Raw genomic sequence first — 17319 nt, 5'->3', positions numbered from 1 at the left:
ATTCTCAAACTTTTGATTGCTATATATTTTATTTTGAATCTTTTTTTTTTTCAATTTCACCCTTATAATTGATTTAATTTGATTTTTATATTAATTTTGGTCCTTATTTTTATGATTATTGGTTGTTTTTTCTCTTATTATTTTTTTTAATTGAAATTTTTTATATCTATCAAATTTGGTCTTTCATTCTTTTTATTGTTACTTATTTTATTTGAAATAATTTATGAAATTGTAATTATTATTATTTTTAATTTCATCATCTTTCAATTTTTTTTTTATTCGTTAGATTTGATCTCCATTATTTTGATTGTTATTTATTTTATTGAGATAATTTATGAAGTTAGATTTTTTTTCAATTCTATTCTCCTTCAACTTCTTAATTTGTAAAATTTGTTTCTCATTATTTTAATAAACTTGAAAAAATATTAATAAGTTATTTTCAAGCTCATTTTCCATGACATAAAACCAAACATTGAAAAATTTTTTCAACTTATTTTCCATGACACTACCAAATATCAAAAAATAATTCACTTTCCAGAATTTCACTTTCTAACGAAACCATTTTCCAAAAATAAACCACTTTCCAGCAAACAAACAGGGCATCAATCAAATATTTTTTGAACCAATTTCAGATCTTTTTGCCAACCCTTTTTAAAAGCTCCTATAGTTTGTTAGTGTGGAAGAACAAGTCAAAGAGGAAGATCATGCTGCAACAACCACCAAATCTGCAGAAACGAAGTTATCCAATATTCAAAGTTTGAAATCAAACAAGATTGTATCTGCTATTTAAATTTCAAACTTTCGGATATACATGCACATATGCAGGAGATCAGTTTTCATTATCACCTATTTAAACCCGTTGTACATGCACACAAAGTATAATAGAAATATAATATAGTCTTCAAACATTCTCTTTTTTAAGTTCTATATTCTTTTATGGTATCAGAGCCTCAACAAATACAAACGTCTTCTCTTTTCCAAATGGCTTCTTCATCATCCTCAAACTTCACTACTCCTGCAACTATCCCTACCCTTTCCAATCTCCCATTCACTATTACTGTTAAGCTACACTCTTCTAATTACCCGGTGTGGAATACTCAAGTTGTGCCTTATTTTCGTGGTCATGATCTTTATGGCTATCTTGATGGCACAATCTCTATTCCACAGAAAGAAATCGACATCTCTGACTCTACCACAGGTACAAGTCAAACAGTTCCTAATCCTCTCTATTAACAGTGGCTTCGTCAGGATTCCTTAATCCTAGCCACCATCAACTCCTCACTAACTGAAGATGTCCTCACTTAAGTCATGTCCTACACCACCTCCCGTGAGGTGTGGCTTGCACTAGAAAACAATTTCTCCTCCTTGTCTCGTGCTAAAGTAATCCAGATTCGAACTCAATTAGCAAATGCTAAGAAAGGCGCCATGACAGCTAATGCATTTTTCATTTATGTCAAACGCATGGCTAATGAACTTGCCCTTGCTGGATAACAACTTGCTCCCAAATGATGATATCATTACTTATATTCTTGCTGGTCTTGGCTAGGAGTATGATTCCCTGGCTTCCACCATTTCCTCACGGCTTGATCCTGTCAACCTAGAGGAACTCTTTTCTCTGCTTCTCATATGTGAATCACGGATCAATCATAATAATCAACCACTTCCTGCTTCTGCCAATCTAGTCACCACTTCATCCCCGCAATACTATCGCCAACCTGCCACCGTTCCACACTCCAATCGTTATCGGAATAACTTTCATGGTCAGGGCTATGGAGGACATTCTTCCTTTAATAATTCCAACCACTCATCTTCTCTTATATGTCAGGTATGCCTCAAACCAGGTCACAGTGCTCGCAAATGCTATCATCGCTTTGATTTATCTTATCAGGCTCCACCTCACTCAAAGAATCAGCCACAAGCTCTCCTTGATGCACACTATAAGCAACCGGATTTAAAAAAAATGGCATCCTTTGACACAGGGCCACTCATCATCTCACCAATGACGTAAAGAATATTCAAATTTCTCATGCACACCATGATATACAAGACAATGTTCAGGTGGCTAATGGTTCAGGTCTGAAAATTGTGCGCAGTGACACCTCTACATTATCCTCTCCTTCTAAATCATTTACTCTTAATCAAATTCTGCTTGTTCCTGATATTCAAAAAAATTTGTTATCTGTTCATCGTTTTTGTCTAGACAATAACATATTCTTTGAGTTTCATGTCTCTTTCTTCGTTGTGAAGGACTACTCGGGGAATATCCTCCATCGTGGCCCCCTCAGTAATGGACTCTACAACTTCTCAGCTTCCTTAGCTCGTCTTCAGCCGCAAGCTTTTTCCAGTGTTCGTGTGTCTTCCCAAATCTGGCATCGTCGTCTTGGACATGCTTCATTTCCTGTTATTCATAAAGCTATTTCCTTACGCATTCCAAATAAAAATCAGACTGTCTGTTCTGATTGTCAGCTGGCCAAGAGCCATGCTATGCCCTTTCTCCAAATGCATGTTTCTGTTTCACAGCCTTTAGAATTAATATATTCGGATGTTTGGGGCCAGCCTCCACTTTATCAAATTCTGGTGCACGTTATTATATTAGTTTTTTGGATGATGCTTCCAAATTTCTATGGCTTTTTCCCTTAAAGCTTAAATCTGATGCATATCAAACATTTCTCAACTTCCAAACTACTGTTGAACGCTAGTTTAACAGCAAAATTAAAGCCTTTCAAAGTGACTGGGGGGAATACCGAAGCTTAAATAGATATCTACACACTCAAGGCATTCATCACCGTATAACCTGTCCCTATAACCATCAACAAGCTGGTGCCATTGAACGCCGTCATAGACAAATCGTTGAAATTGGCCTAGCCTTGCTTGCTCACTCCAAATTGCCTAAAATGTTTTGGGAAGATGCATTCTTAACCACGACCTTTATTATCAATAGACTTCCCACTCCCATCTTAAACCATAAATCTCCATATGAAATGGTTCATCATCACAAACCTGATTATAATTTTTTACGCACCTTTGGTTGTGCATGCTGGCCCTATTTATGTCCTTATAATCATCACAAACTTGATTTTCGATCCAAAACCTGCATTTTTATTGGGTATAGTATTGGTCATCGCGGTTACAACTGTCTAGATGTGTCCACGGGCAAAATTTTTGTTTCCTGTCATGTTGTCTTTGATGAAAATCTCTTCCCATACACAACATCCGATTCTTCAAGTCCATCACCATCTTCTTCTGTTACTCTACCATCCAATCTTAATTTATTTTCTGCAGGTTCCTCTTTTTCTACAGGTGCCACTACTCAATCTACTGCATCAGACACTATACATATGGCTTCTCCATCTGGTCCTCAAACTAATTCTGGTGTCCGTTTGATCTCTACTGCAGTCACTTCCAATGAGCCTCCACCTACTGCTCCTCCACCCCCCATTCCTTTACCCTTTGCCTCTGCTCCACCCATGCAAAATTTACACCCAATGACAACAAGAAGCAAAAACAACATCCATAAACCGAAGTTGCCACCTGATTTCCACATCAAACATCCCATTCCTAAAGCACTTCTAACTACAATTCAAACACCAGAAATAGAACCAACTTGTTACATAGACGCTGTTAAGTATCCTCATTGGAGAACTGCTATGAACACAGAATTTGATGCCTTGCTACAAAATGGAACTTGGAATTTAGTTCCCAAACCACCTACTACTAATCTAGTTGGATGTAAATGGGTATACCGGATCAAAAGGAAAGCTAATGGTGACATTGACAGATTTAAAGCAAGACTTGTAGCCAAAGGGTTCCATCAACAAGAAGGTGTTGATTTCAGCGAGACATTTAGTCCTGTGGTAAAGCCAACCATAGTGAGGTTGGTTCTCTCGTTAGCTGTTTCACGTGGCTGGTCTCTTCGTCAAATTGATATTCAGAATGCCTTTTTACATGGTCACCTCCATGACGATGTTTACATGGCTCAACCTCCCGGTTCTGCTCACTCTCAGTTTTCAAATCATGTATGCAAGTTGGAAAAATCTCTCTATGGTCTTCGTCAAGCATTGCGAGCATGGTTTTCACGGTTGACAGATAAGCTCAAATCTATTGGCTTTCTTGGAAGTCAAGCTGATCACTCCTTTTTTGTTTATCATCACAATTCCATTCTTATTTACGTTTTGATTTATGTCGATGACATAATCATCACTGGCACTGATATTGGTTCCATCAACCGAGTGATCACATATTTGCAGGGTGACTTTGCAGTTAAAGATATGGGTGAACTCAGCTTCTTTCTTAACATTGAAGCTATTCGCACTAATGATGGTCTGTATTTATCACAACGATGTTATATTCTAGATCTCTTAATGCGCAGCAAAATGGACAAAGCCAAATCTTTCTTACTCCAATGTCAACCTCGCTGTCATTATCGAAATGTGCTGGTATTTCTTTCCATGATCCTTTTTTATACCGCAGCGTCGTTGGAGGACTTCAATATCTTTCGTTTACTCGGCCAGACATTGCGTTTGCAATTCATAAAGTTAGCAAGTTTATGCATAATCCAATGAACTTGCATTGGGCAGCCGTCAAACGCATATTGCGTTATTTGAAGCACACCATTTCTCATTCTTTTACTTATATACAGCCCACTGTTAAATGTCACTTTTACAAACATTTAGTGATGCCAAAGATTGGCGTCCGATCCTGATGACAGACGTTCTGTTGGCGTCTATTTGATGTCTTACTTAGGCAATAATCTAATTTATGGAGCTGCAAACGACACACAAATTGTTGCTCCGTAGCAGTACAAAATCTGAATACAAAGCACTTGCCAATGCAGCAGCAGAGCTTCAATGGATTAAGTCAGTGCTCAATGATCTTGGTGTTCCATCTATGACTTCTCCTATTCTATGGTGAGACAACATAGGAGCTACCTACTTAACAAGTAACCCCATATTTCATGCTCGCACCAAGCATATTGAAATTGATTTTCATTATGTTCGTGACCAAGTTATGCGTGGGCAGCTTATTGTTCGCTTCATTTCCTCTAAAGATCAGTATGCAGATGCTCTCACAAAACCGTTTCCTTCTGTCAGATTTCATACTTTACGAGACAATCTCAAGGTTCGGTCCCTACCCTTTAGATTGCAGGGGCGTGTGGAAGAACAAGTCAAAGAGGAAGATCATGCTGCAACAACCACCAAATCTGCAGAAACGAAGTTATCCAATATTCAAAGTTTGAAATCAAACAAGATTGTATCTGCTATTTAAATTTCAAACTTTCGGATATACATGCACATATGCAGGAGATCAGTTTTCATTATCACATACTTAAACCCTCTGTACATGCACACAAAGTATAATAGAAATATAATACAGTCTTCAAACATTCTCTTCTTTAAGTTCTATATTCTTTTAGTTAGAGACCTAGAAACAAGGAAAACTGACAGAAAATAGAGAAAAACAATCCTTAATAGAATTGAGAGGTGAATGCTCTACAAGCTAGTTTGGAATACCTCTGAGAGGAGGATGGTTTTTGTAACCTCATACTTGTAGAAAAAGGCTATAAAAGGAGGAGAAATGACAAGAACGAAGGAAGGAAGGAGAAGAGAAGAAAAGAAAAGAAAAAGAAAATAACAATCTATAAAGTTATAAAAAGAAACAAAAAAAAAAACAGAGGAGGTGTTAAGAATGAAAAGAGGATATTTTTTATCAGTTTGAAGTTCAATTGGAAGCTACAAATTCATTGCAAGTCAGCAAAGAATCTAGAAATAACCCATTACTTCTATTTGTTTAGGTAAACTTTCAACTTCTGATAAGGGGGTGGAGCTCAATGAGCACACTCCTTCCCATCAAAATTTAAATCGAAAGAACTTGAGCTTCAAAGTTGTTACAAGTTCTCATGGCCAAACAAAATAAACTCAAAAATCATATTTGTTTTAATATTTATACAATTTTCAATTTCAAATACAAATTAAAAATTAAAAATAAAATATGGTTTTTTAGATTTATTTTGTAACTTTATATACTATGATATTGTTTTTGGAAATATAGTATGATTTGAATTTATTAATAAAATTTAGAATAAAAAAGTTTGAAAATAGAAAGAAAAAAATGGCATTCTCAAAAGAAAAATAAAGTCACATTTTTTCTCTTTTTATTGTATTTCTCATTCAAATCACACTATAAAATAGGTTAGGTGGGAATTAGATTGAAGTAACGGCCATGGTTGTATTTATATGTATTTGTGAAGAAGAAGTTAAGGTTTTTACTTTCAGAACCCACCTTTTATTATTATTATTATTATTATTAATTAGCACGGATTAAATTATAACTAAACTTAATAATAATAAAAATAATTTAATTCGTTTATTATTGATTAAAAAAACTATATATTTAATCAATATAAAAAAAATTACTTATAACTTAATTCTATTTCTCTTCTTTTTTAGAATATGGAAAGGAAAAGCATATATATATATATAAGGGAAAATGATTATAAATGATGATGTTTTTTTACAATAAAATATTAATAAATTAAATATAATCCATGAAATATTTAATTATTTTATACTTACTAAAAATTTGCTTAAACTTGTTTAATAAACTGCGTAACTTTAAGTTTATATATAATTAAATTGCATTTAACACTTGAAATTGGACGGACAAGTCATAATCATCAAGTACTTGAGCTTATTAAGTTGGAATACTATATTTAAAATAAATCAAAAATAAATTATGAAAGCAAAACCTGAGCTAATTAACCCTTAAGTTGGTTAGGAAAGCTTAGCATCTCAAAATATTTGATTTAATTAAAGTAGAATAAAAATATTTATTTTCATCATCATTTGTTAATTTAATTTGATATTGGATTTAATACTTGCAGAGTTTTTTTTATTCTTGGATTTTGTGCTTAAAACATTTATTTATTCTTTGTACTACTGTTATCCATATGCAACTTAGTTTTTCTCTTTATTATTTAAATTCATTAGAGTTTATGAGCAAACTTTTAAATATTTTTATTAAGTTTACAGGCTTCTGGAACATTTTCATAAAAAATTTTAATCATAAAAAAATCAACAAAAATTAGAAAAAGTGAAAATAAAAAAGAATAAATGGCATAAAAAACGATGATGGAAAAAGAAAAAAATAAAAAATCAATTTTTTTTAATATTGTACGATTTTCAATTTGAAATACAATTAAAAATTAAAAATAAAATGTGATTTTTTAGATTTTGTGAACTTATATACTATGATATTTTTTTTTGGAAATATAGTATGATTTGAATTATTAATAAACATTAGAATAAAAAAGTGCAAAAATAGAAAATAAAAATAGAAAGCAAAAAAACGGCATAAAAAATGTTTCTAAATTTAGTTTCTCAAAAAAAAAAAACTCATATTTTTCTCTTTTTATTGTATTCTCATTCAAATCATACTACTTTTTTTTATATTAAAAAATAATACAATTTCATTCTCCTTTTCTTGTTTTCAACTATAAGCTTCTTTTGTTAAGTTTGTTTTGTTTTATTTCACTTTTTTTTTTTGTAGTAGTTCACAATTTTTTTATAAGATATTTATTGGATTGCTTCAGTACAAACAATATGACTGAACTATGTTATGTTATGGGCAAATCAAAAATTTCTTGAATGTATAAAATAGAATATTCGGGTTATGAAAAACTTTTTCAATAATATTACTAAAACCTAGTTGTAAGCCACGTGTAAATGTAATGTAAAATGTAAGGTTGGAGGTAATAAAATCTCAATGAGTAATGGAACTCCGATAGAAGAGAAATGAATAAATAATAATAATTATAAGAAAAATAATGTATAATAGAGAGGATGATTTCCATAAATAAATTTAAAGGTATTAATAAAGTTAAGATGAGAATATATATTTTTTATTAAAAAACTCATAATATCTACAAAACCGGTAACATGTTTCGATAGATATAAAAAATAAATAAAATTTAAATAAATATTTCTAGAAATAAAGAAATGATCCTGGGATTTAGTAAGATATATGATACGATCCATGCAAGAATTAAATTAAAAAATTCAGATTTTTTATGTAAAATATTTATTAACCAGTTTTACACAAACTACCATAACTCTTAATCTAATAATTGTATCATACTTATATTTTATAAAAAAATCTTTTAATATATTTTTCTACTTTAAATTTTAAAATAGCTTTACGATTTAGGTCGAAAAAACAAGGCATGTTTCACAAAAATACATAAGGATAATTACAAGGGGGCAATAATTATAAATTTGGGCAAATTTTCATCCCCTTTTTCCTATTAAAAAAACATGCTGGACAGCCTTGAAGAGACCTAGGTCTCCATTTTTATTAACAATACTCTAAAAAGGCATGGTGTAAGCATTGTTCCCCATGCCTTTTATTTTCGTTGTACTAATATTTTTTTTGCATGTTTGTTTTTTTTCCCATTATTTACTTTTTAAAAAAACAAATTGTATGTTTTTTTTAAATTATTTTTGCTAATTGTTTTCTAATATTGATCTAGTTGAGAATTTAGCTCTATCATTTAAAAAAAAACATTGGTAAATTGCTATAATGTTTTTTCTATATGATTCCCCCCCCAAAGGGTCCTTTTTTGTTTTTTTTTTTTTTTTTTTTCATATTGACTGATTGAGGATTTAGTTTTGTAGTTTTTTATAAAAAAATATTGTAGATTGCTTATAGTATTTTCCTCACATGGATTTTTTGTTTTGCTACAATATTTCTCCACATATTTTTTTTCAAAATTTCTCTTTGTTGAATTTTACTTTTTTTAATATTGAGCTGGTTAAGGAATTTAGCTTTTATAGTTTTTTAAAAAAAAAACATTGTTGATTGCTATAGTGTTTTCCTATATGGTTTTTTTTGTTTTCTTCAATATTTTTTTTTTTCAGAATTGTCTTTGTCAATTTTTTTTTTTTATATTGAGCCAGTTGATAATTTATCTTTGTAGTTTTTTTCTTGAAAAAAAACGTTGTGGATTGCTACAGTATTTCTCCACATGATTTTTTTTCTTCCTGTAGTGTTTCACCACATGTTTTTTCATCGATTTTATTTTCAAAGTTGTCTTTGTCGAATTTATTTTTTTCATACTAGGTAATTTTTTTCTTTAAAACACCGTTGATTGCTAAAGTTTTCCCACATTTTTTTTTTTTCAAATTTTTTTTTTTATCGATTTTATTGTTTTTAATATTGAGCTGGTTGGAAATTACAATTATAGATTTTCTCATGAAACACTATAGATTGCTACAGTGTTTTTCTGCATAATTATTTTTTCCTTTCGTTTTTTTAATGATATTTTTCAAAATTATTTTTATTGATTTTTTTCTTTTTAATATTGAAGTGGTTGAGAATTACAATTGTATATTTCCTCACAAAACACTATAGATTGTTGCAGTGTTTCCCTACATGATTTTTTTTCCTTCTTTTTTTTTTATTATTTTTTCAAAATTATCTTTGTCTATTTCATTTTTTTAATATTAAACTGGTTGAGAATTTAGTTTTGTAGTTTAATTTTTCTTGAAAACATTGTGGATTGTAATAGTGTTTCTCATATAATTTATATTGTGATTTTTTTCTATAAATCCATGACAACGCACAAACATGCCATAAACCCGCGGCAGCGCGCGGGCATAGCAACTAGTTGTGCCCTAAACAAAGTTGACAACATTTTATTTTTTTTTTATTTTAAATTTTTTTAATGTATTAATATTAAAAATAATTTTTAAAAAATATTATATATATATTATTTAAATAAAAATATTTTAAAAACCAACAATTTTCAAAATACTCATTTATTTATTTAGTACCTGTTTGAAATTGTAGTAACAATTACGATTTAAAGTACTTTTCATCTAAAGATGCATCAAAATAATATTTTTTTATTTTTAAAAAAAATATTTTTACGATACAACATTAAAATAATTTAAAAACATAAATAAAAAAACAATTTTTAAAAATTTGTTTTTGAAATTTAAAGTAACACGATTTTAAACATGTTCATCAACGCTGCCATTAACAGTGTTCATGAGAATTTCTTTTGAAATATATTGAGAGAAAAATTAAATATTTTTTAAATTTTTATTTAATTAATAAAACCTTTTGACTGTCAAACTCAAACAAACAAGCGACACGTGACCATATATCTAAAACAAACCAAGTAGTACAGCAAGAAATTGTAACCTATATTAAAACTGCTCAGTCTTTTACTGTGGACTGCACAATGCACAGTTAAAAGCTGAGTTGTTTTTTTTTTTTTTTTTGCCTTTTGCTTTGTTTTTTTTAAAGTTGTTTTTTCTTTGTTATTTTAATGGTATTTTTAATTATTTTTTTGTTAATGTTAAATTTTTTTCTATTCAGTTCTCAAACTTTTTATAACACGCATTCCGAGTTTAACGGGTTAACCCTTTTTTTTTTCTTCTGGTTTTTCCTTTTAATTAATTTTTTCGTTTAATTTATTTTGTTAATGTTAAATTTTTTTGTATTTAGTTATGAAACTTGTATGACATGGATTCTGGGTTTGACGGGTTAACCAGCTAATTCTGGGTTAACCTGTAATGTTTTTTTTTTCCGTTAATCAGTTATTAAACTTTCTTGACTCGAATCCCAAATTTGACGGGTTAATTCAGATTTTTTTTTTTTTTCTGGTTTTTCTTTTTAATTATTTTTTTGTTTAATTTAGTTTGTTAATGTTAAATTTGTCTATTCCATTATTAAACTTTCATGACACGGATCCTGGGTTTGACGGTTAACTCGGTGAATTTGGGGTTAACCAATAATTTTTTTTCCTATTCAATTATCAAACTTTTATGACATGAATCTCATGTTTGTCTGGTTAACATGGTTTGAAGAGTTAACTCAGTTAATTCAGATTTTTTTGTTTTTTCTATTTCTTCATTAGTTTTTTTCTTCATGTAGGTTTTTTTTTTTTGTTTTTTTCTTTTACATTAATCTTTTTTTTTGTTTAGTATTTTTGTTTTATTTTTGCTTTTGCTTTTTTTTTTTCTTTTAATTTTTTTTTTAAATTTAATTTGTTAATATTAAGTTTTTTTTTCTATTTAGTTTATCAAACTTTCATGACACAGATTCCTAGTTTGACGGGTTAACCCAATTAATTCAGATTTTTTTTCCTTTTTCTTCATTAGTTTTTTTCTTCCTGTAGGTTTTTTTTCATTTGTTTTTTTCTTTTTAATTTTTCTTCTTTTTGTTTAATTTAGTTCATTAATGTTAATTTTTTTTTTTCTATTTAGTTATCACATTCTTATAACATGAATCCCAAGACCTGATTTGGTGGGTTAACCTAGTTGATTCAAAATTTTTTCTCTTCATTGGTTTTTTCCTTCCAATTTCTTCTTTAAATATTGTAATTAACTATAACTAAAAGACATCAACATTTTTTCTTTCAATTTCATGACATGAATCTCAGGTTTAACGAACTAAACTAGTTTGATGGATTAAACCAATTGATTCAGATTATTTTTTTTAAGTTGTTTTTTTCTTTCAATTTCATCTCTTTAATATCGATTTGATTAAGAATTAAATTTTATGATTTATTTTGTTTTACTGTTCATTGATTATTGTTATCTCATGAGGAGATTTTAATGTACCCCTCCTTGCAAAGCACTATTAATCGGAATAATGCTTTGCTTTATTTTTTTTCTATTCAATTAATCTTTTTTTTAATTTCATTCTGTAATATCAAATTTTTTTCTTTTTAATTATCACACTCTTTTATAAGCAGTTAGGCTCATATCCAAGGCTTCGAGTTTAATATTGCAACCAAACTCACTTAAACTTAGATCATGCAAGTTTAATATTATTATTAATATTATAAATATAACTTTTGAGTCAGGTGTAGCAGATAAACCTAATGCTTTTAGATATAGCTTTGGAGAAAGACCTAACACTCTTAGATCTTAACTTTTTTTAATATTTTTTATGCAAAATAAACTAATCCACAACGTAGCGCAAGCCATGTTTCTAGTTTATAATCTAATTAAAATTTATTTTGACTATTTTTTATATATAAAATAAGTGTTGCTTTAATTTGTTTTTTTTAAACGAAACTGTTTTTTATCCAACTTGTGAGGGACCCCCATCCTCCGGAGGTCATAACTTCGATTTAAATATTACTAACTGGGTTCATTCCAAAAAGCCCATATAAATCTAACTAAAGCCCAATTCAGTTCCATTTCTGCCACTTCTTCCCCCTAATATCACCACTGACCACTCCCTTATTGTTTCATCCAAGGTTATTAAAATCGCAATTCAAGTCGTAAAATCGTACGTTTTTATGAGTTAATATAGACTTTACGTGCTAAATTGTTCATAAAACTCGGAAATGAGTAAAATCGGATAAAAAACAGTTAAAATCGGGTGAAATCGCATAAAATCACGATTTCACCACCGATTAAACGAGTGTGCCTGCAGGAGAGAAAAAATCAGTGTTGCTGCCACGTGTCACCCGCCTATTGGCTTGAACAAATCGAAGGCAATTAAAAAAGTCACCGAATCAGTCTTCTCTCTTCAGTCTTCACATTCACAATCCCTAAATTAAAAATCCCAAATTTAACATTCCTCAGTGACTCATCTCTGTCTTTTAATCTTACGTCTTCACTCTCGGTCTTTTAATCTCTTGCAGGTAAGTTACACTGTCACTGTCCGTTTATCTTGTTTCTTCTTGTTTCGCTATGCATTCTTAAGGGAAAACTTTCGCATATACTCCATCTCTGTTTGCAAGAACTTGTCTGCTACTAGCCATTGCTCTCTCTCTCTCTCTGATCACAAGAGAGACTGAATCTCAGATGATTTATTTATGATAATAGTACTAATATTAATATAGAATAAAAAGGAACTTATCTCAGATCGATTCACGAGGGCCGTCCGTCTCTCTTCCCATAAGTGCTCGCTTACTTCTTCGAATTCGATCCTCTACAGTCTACGGTCTATTTTCTGTTTGAATTTCTAAGACTGCCAGGTGGGATTTTGTGAGTTTTATTTACCTAACGTGGCTGAGTTGAATTGGGTGCTAATGTTGAGCTGCAGCCATTTTTTTATTATTCTAGATTGGTCGTGGGGGAAGGGGGATTTTCTTTTATTAAGACCAAGCTGCCCTCTTTGTGAAACCATCAAGTTGCTTTTGAGTTTTGACATAGCAGGGTAAGAAGCACCCATTCTTTATAACATGGATAACTTCTCTAAAACAGACTGGTTATACTTTTAAAGTTTGAGGTGTCGAACCATTCACAGAAGAAAGCCTAATCTAGTAAACTGAAAGCCCCTATACTGTACATGGCCATGCAAGCTTATAAACTGCCAGGAAGTGGTGAGGCTTATACACCACATAAGTCGTACAAAACTTCATTCACTGCTGATTGGAGATGCAACTACTTAACAGAAGTTTAGAAAAATCATCAGTATCTTTTTCATGGAACGAACTGAAATTCCTTACTGTTCATCGAATAGAAATATCACAGGGATTGAACTCTGTTTATAGCACAAGTTTTAAACTTAATTTATGAAAATATAAAATGCATTCAGAATTTTTTTTAATGTATTTTAAAATTCCTTACAATTTTTTTACGATTTTACGATCCGTTTTTACGATCCGAGTTTGTGTGCGGCTTTCCGTGCCGTGTTAAAATCGCGATTTTAACAACCTTGGTTTCATCTCTCTAAAACCCTAAATCAAATCCCTCTCTCCCAAAACATGCTGCCAAAAGCATCAAAATCGAAAGAAGCACCGTCTGAGAGACCGATTATCGTCTCACCTCAAGATCGGCATTGTAATTTCTCTCCCCCCTATTTCTCCATATTTTGACCTCCTTTTCGTGTTTTTTTGTGTAAAATTATTTTTTTTTGTCAGGTTGGATTGCCGAATGTAGGGAAATCGACCCTTTTTAACACGCTGACAAAGATGTCAATACCAGCTGAGAATTTCCCGTTTTGCACTATCGAACCTAATGAGGCCAGGGTTAATATTCCTGATGAGAGATTTGAGTGGCTTTGCCAGCTGTTCAAGCTGAAAAGCGAGGTTTGTGGACTTCAAGCTGTTAAATTCCGCCTTATGTGGAGCCTTAATTTTTAGTTTTTATTTTTTTTATTTTTTTTTATGAATTTGACTGATTAAGCATGCTCTAACTGTTGAATTATGAAGTGAAAATGGATAGAGTTGGTTGAAATATGGGTAGAAATAGAAGTGAAAACAATGAGAATTTATTACTGGGGTTTATTTAAAGAGATAAAATTTTATATTTAGAAGTCTCTGTTTTTGGTTGGTGTTCATTAGTTACATTTTGTGCTGTTCTTTTATCTAAGTACTTTATATTCGATATATTTAAAGGGTTTTAATTCTATGATTGTGATTCGTGGGTTTAATGTACTAACGTAACCGGTGCAATTAGAACTTCAATTTGAGTTGGTTGTTATGAGTTTTCTGGATTTAACATGGTTTCTATTGTTGAAGAAGGAAATAAAGAAACACATAGAGTTTATTGAAAATAGGAGGGGAAAGTGAAGAAAATGACAATTTATCAAGGGCTGCTAAATATTGAAATGTTTTAATGGTCAGGTTTCAGCATTCTTGGAAATTCATGATATTGGTGGATTGGTTAGAGGTGCACATGCAGGTCAAGGGCTGGGAAACAGTTTCTTGTCTCATATCCGTGCTGTTGATGGATTTTTTCATGTTTTGCGTAAGACTTCTAACTTTTTGTATGAGAATTGGATCTCTATCACTTTAATAATGCGGTTAATGTCTGATTTTGATAGGAGAACCACTATTGCACATGTGTTAGAGAGGGGAATAAGGAACATGGTGCTTTGCTTTCCTTTTCCATGGATAGAGTTAACTGTTTAATGTTGTTGGAGTTATATTAGAAATCAGAAATAGGATTGGAACCTAATACTTGACATTTTTTTTTCTGCCTTTTGTACTTGATGTTAAAACTGCACTTGAAGTGGAATTAACTCTTTGTATCTATGCATGTTTAATAGGAGCTTTCGAGGATCCAGATATTATCCATGTTGATGACATTGTGGATCCGGTTAGAGATCTCGAGGTTATTAGCGCGGAGCTCAGACTGAAGGTATGCTATGGATACACTGATGCTGTTTGGCAGTTAAATATTGTCGTCCTGTAACATATTTTTGGCCATTTACTGTGAAACTTTTCAGTTGAGGTGAAGCAGTTTTTTATATTCTTTGCGACATTATTGTAGGATATAGAGTTCATTGAAAGGAGCATAGAGGATGTTGAAAAGAGCATGAAGAGGAGCAATGATAAGCAGTTGAAAATAGAAATGGAGATGTGTCAAAGGGTATGTATTTTTGTGGTCTGGAACTTTGGATAATATCTGAGCTTGAATCTTCATCTATTCATGTTGGTTTGAGAGGTCCGGCAATGGTTTTGTTCTTCATTTGCAATGGTCAATAAGGGACTGCTGGCTTATTTGTTTTCTGACAACTACTGGCTTGTAATATGGTAAAACAGGAAATAAAACTTCCCATCCTCTTTCTATAGCCTTCGAGAAGAAACTCGAAGCTGTACAAATACATACTCTCAGGACTCAGGAGCTCTGGAGGCAAAGAAATAAAGGAGGAAGTAAAAAAGGAGAAACATTCCGAGTGTGATTTCTCCCTCTCCAGAATCCAGTATTTACCCGAAAAGTTGTCAGTCTCTCAATTATTATCTTTTTAATTCTGTTTAAATTCATTTTTTACTCAACATTAACAATCCGCTGCCCCCCCCCCGCGCCCCCCCTCAAAATTTGCACTTAATTTCAGGTTTGAAGGAAACAAGTGAAAAGGAATGAAGGCTAGAGAGAGAGAGAGAGCTTGGATTTTAAGAAGAAAAAAACATAATGGGTGAAATGGCTAAAGGAAACCGCTCAATCTTTTTATGGAAGTTAATGCATTTCACCCATCCACCATAAATTCCCTCTTGACCTTACCATACTACAGCTTATCGGTTTCCACCGCTTGTCCAGGGTTGAGCCCTAAGTTAAAAAGCCACCTACGGATTTCTCCTTGTATTTTTTGAAAAGATGAATAAACAATTTCTTTATCCTTAACAGCGTAAGTTTCAACAAGCAGAGGTGATGATATCTAGGTCACTTTGATCCAAGGGTACATTATCCAAATCCAGGGTTCTTAAATTTCAAATCAATCTCCAGCGCAATATATATGTTTGTTGGTGTTCATTTTCTCTCAAAAGCAGCCAGCAAACTCCGGCGGATTTGTTTTCTCTTTCTTTAGGAGGTGAGTTTTCTAGCCTCTGTTTGGTTGCTAGGAAAATTCAACTGAAGAGAAAATCAAAACCAAAGACCTAAATATCAGAAGAATTAATCATCTACTGTTCGTTCTATACAAGCGAAAAGTTTTGGAGTTCAATTTATTTTCTCAGTAGCAAAACAAACAGCTACACAAATCATCCTATTAGGCTAAATCTTGATTTGTGAATTTGGTGTATTTTAGATGAGAATTGTTTGATAATTTGTGTGACTGACTTGCTAAATTTGAAAACGATACTGAAATGTTTTTTAGTAGCCAAACAAACATAGATTAGCTGCATAATTCATTCTATAAGGCTTAAATTTTGATTTGTGAATTTAGTATGTTTTAGTTAATAATTGTTTGATAATTCGTGTGACTGACTTGCAAAATTTGAAAATGATACCGAAATTTTCATGAGTTAGGTTTGAATGATTCCATGAGTTAACCATGCTTGTTAACAATTGAGAATAAGATATAAAATAGGTGATATTGGTGTACAAAGAAGATGCTGAACCACAATCCTGTTTTGAGAGTGCCAATTAGGCCATTACATATCTGTGGAGTCTGAACTAAGAATCATTTTGCCCATCCATCGTTCTTGCTTTTTAGAAAGCAATTGAATATGAAATTATGAATTTCAGGAGTTACCATGAAATTACTTAATCATCATCTAATCAAGTATATTCTTTTTAACTCTTTATTCTAGATCATGGCTATAGTTTTTCAGTCAAGATCCTCCTCATCTTGCTGGTTTGTGGGAAAAAAAACAAAATCACATGAAATTTTTTTTTTTTTTTATAAAATCCATGCATATTGTGACTTGAAAACGAGAAGGAATTTCTCAAGTGATAATTGGTTTTCCTTCTATTATAGTGAACAAGTTGGTGATGTGGAATTAGATGATGTCTGGTTTGCCTATCCATCTCGTCCTAACCATATGGTTCTCTAGGTAAATTAGCTTCCCTTAACTACTTCTCAGATGTTACTATGTGTTCATGCCATATCCTGATGATAAAATTGGATACATTC

At 31.4% G+C, this 17319-nt stretch overlaps 1 protein-coding gene and 1 non-coding gene across 2 annotated transcripts; both read left to right on the top strand.

The window, feature by feature from the left end:
* Nucleotides 1–1495: 1495 nt before the first annotated feature.
* On the top strand, nucleotides 1496–1634 carry LOC118037593 (small nucleolar RNA Z247). The gene has a single exon (XR_004685633.1). It is a non-coding gene; the product is annotated as a small nucleolar RNA Z247 (small nucleolar RNA).
* A 10907-nt stretch (nucleotides 1635–12541) lies between these two features.
* On the top strand, nucleotides 12542–17084 carry LOC118037481 (obg-like ATPase 1). The gene is made up of 7 exons (XM_035043476.2): nucleotides 12542–13802; nucleotides 13883–14050; nucleotides 14588–14711; nucleotides 15013–15104; nucleotides 15237–15335; nucleotides 15509–15687; nucleotides 15802–17084. Exons 2-6 carry the CDS (start codon nucleotides 13934–13936, stop codon nucleotides 15536–15538), a joined length of 462 nt encoding a protein of 153 aa, XP_034899367.2. The 5' UTR covers nucleotides 12542–13802; nucleotides 13883–13933; the 3' UTR covers nucleotides 15539–15687; nucleotides 15802–17084.
* The last annotated feature ends 235 nt before the right edge of the window (nucleotides 17085–17319 follow it).

This window comes from Populus alba, chromosome 16 (assembly GCF_005239225.2).
Source record: "Populus alba chromosome 16, ASM523922v2, whole genome shotgun sequence".
NCBI classification, from domain to species: Eukaryota; Viridiplantae; Streptophyta; class Magnoliopsida; order Malpighiales; family Salicaceae; genus Populus; species Populus alba.
The sequence above is the reverse complement of the archived record's forward strand: the minus strand, read 5'-3'. Positions and strand labels throughout refer to the sequence as shown.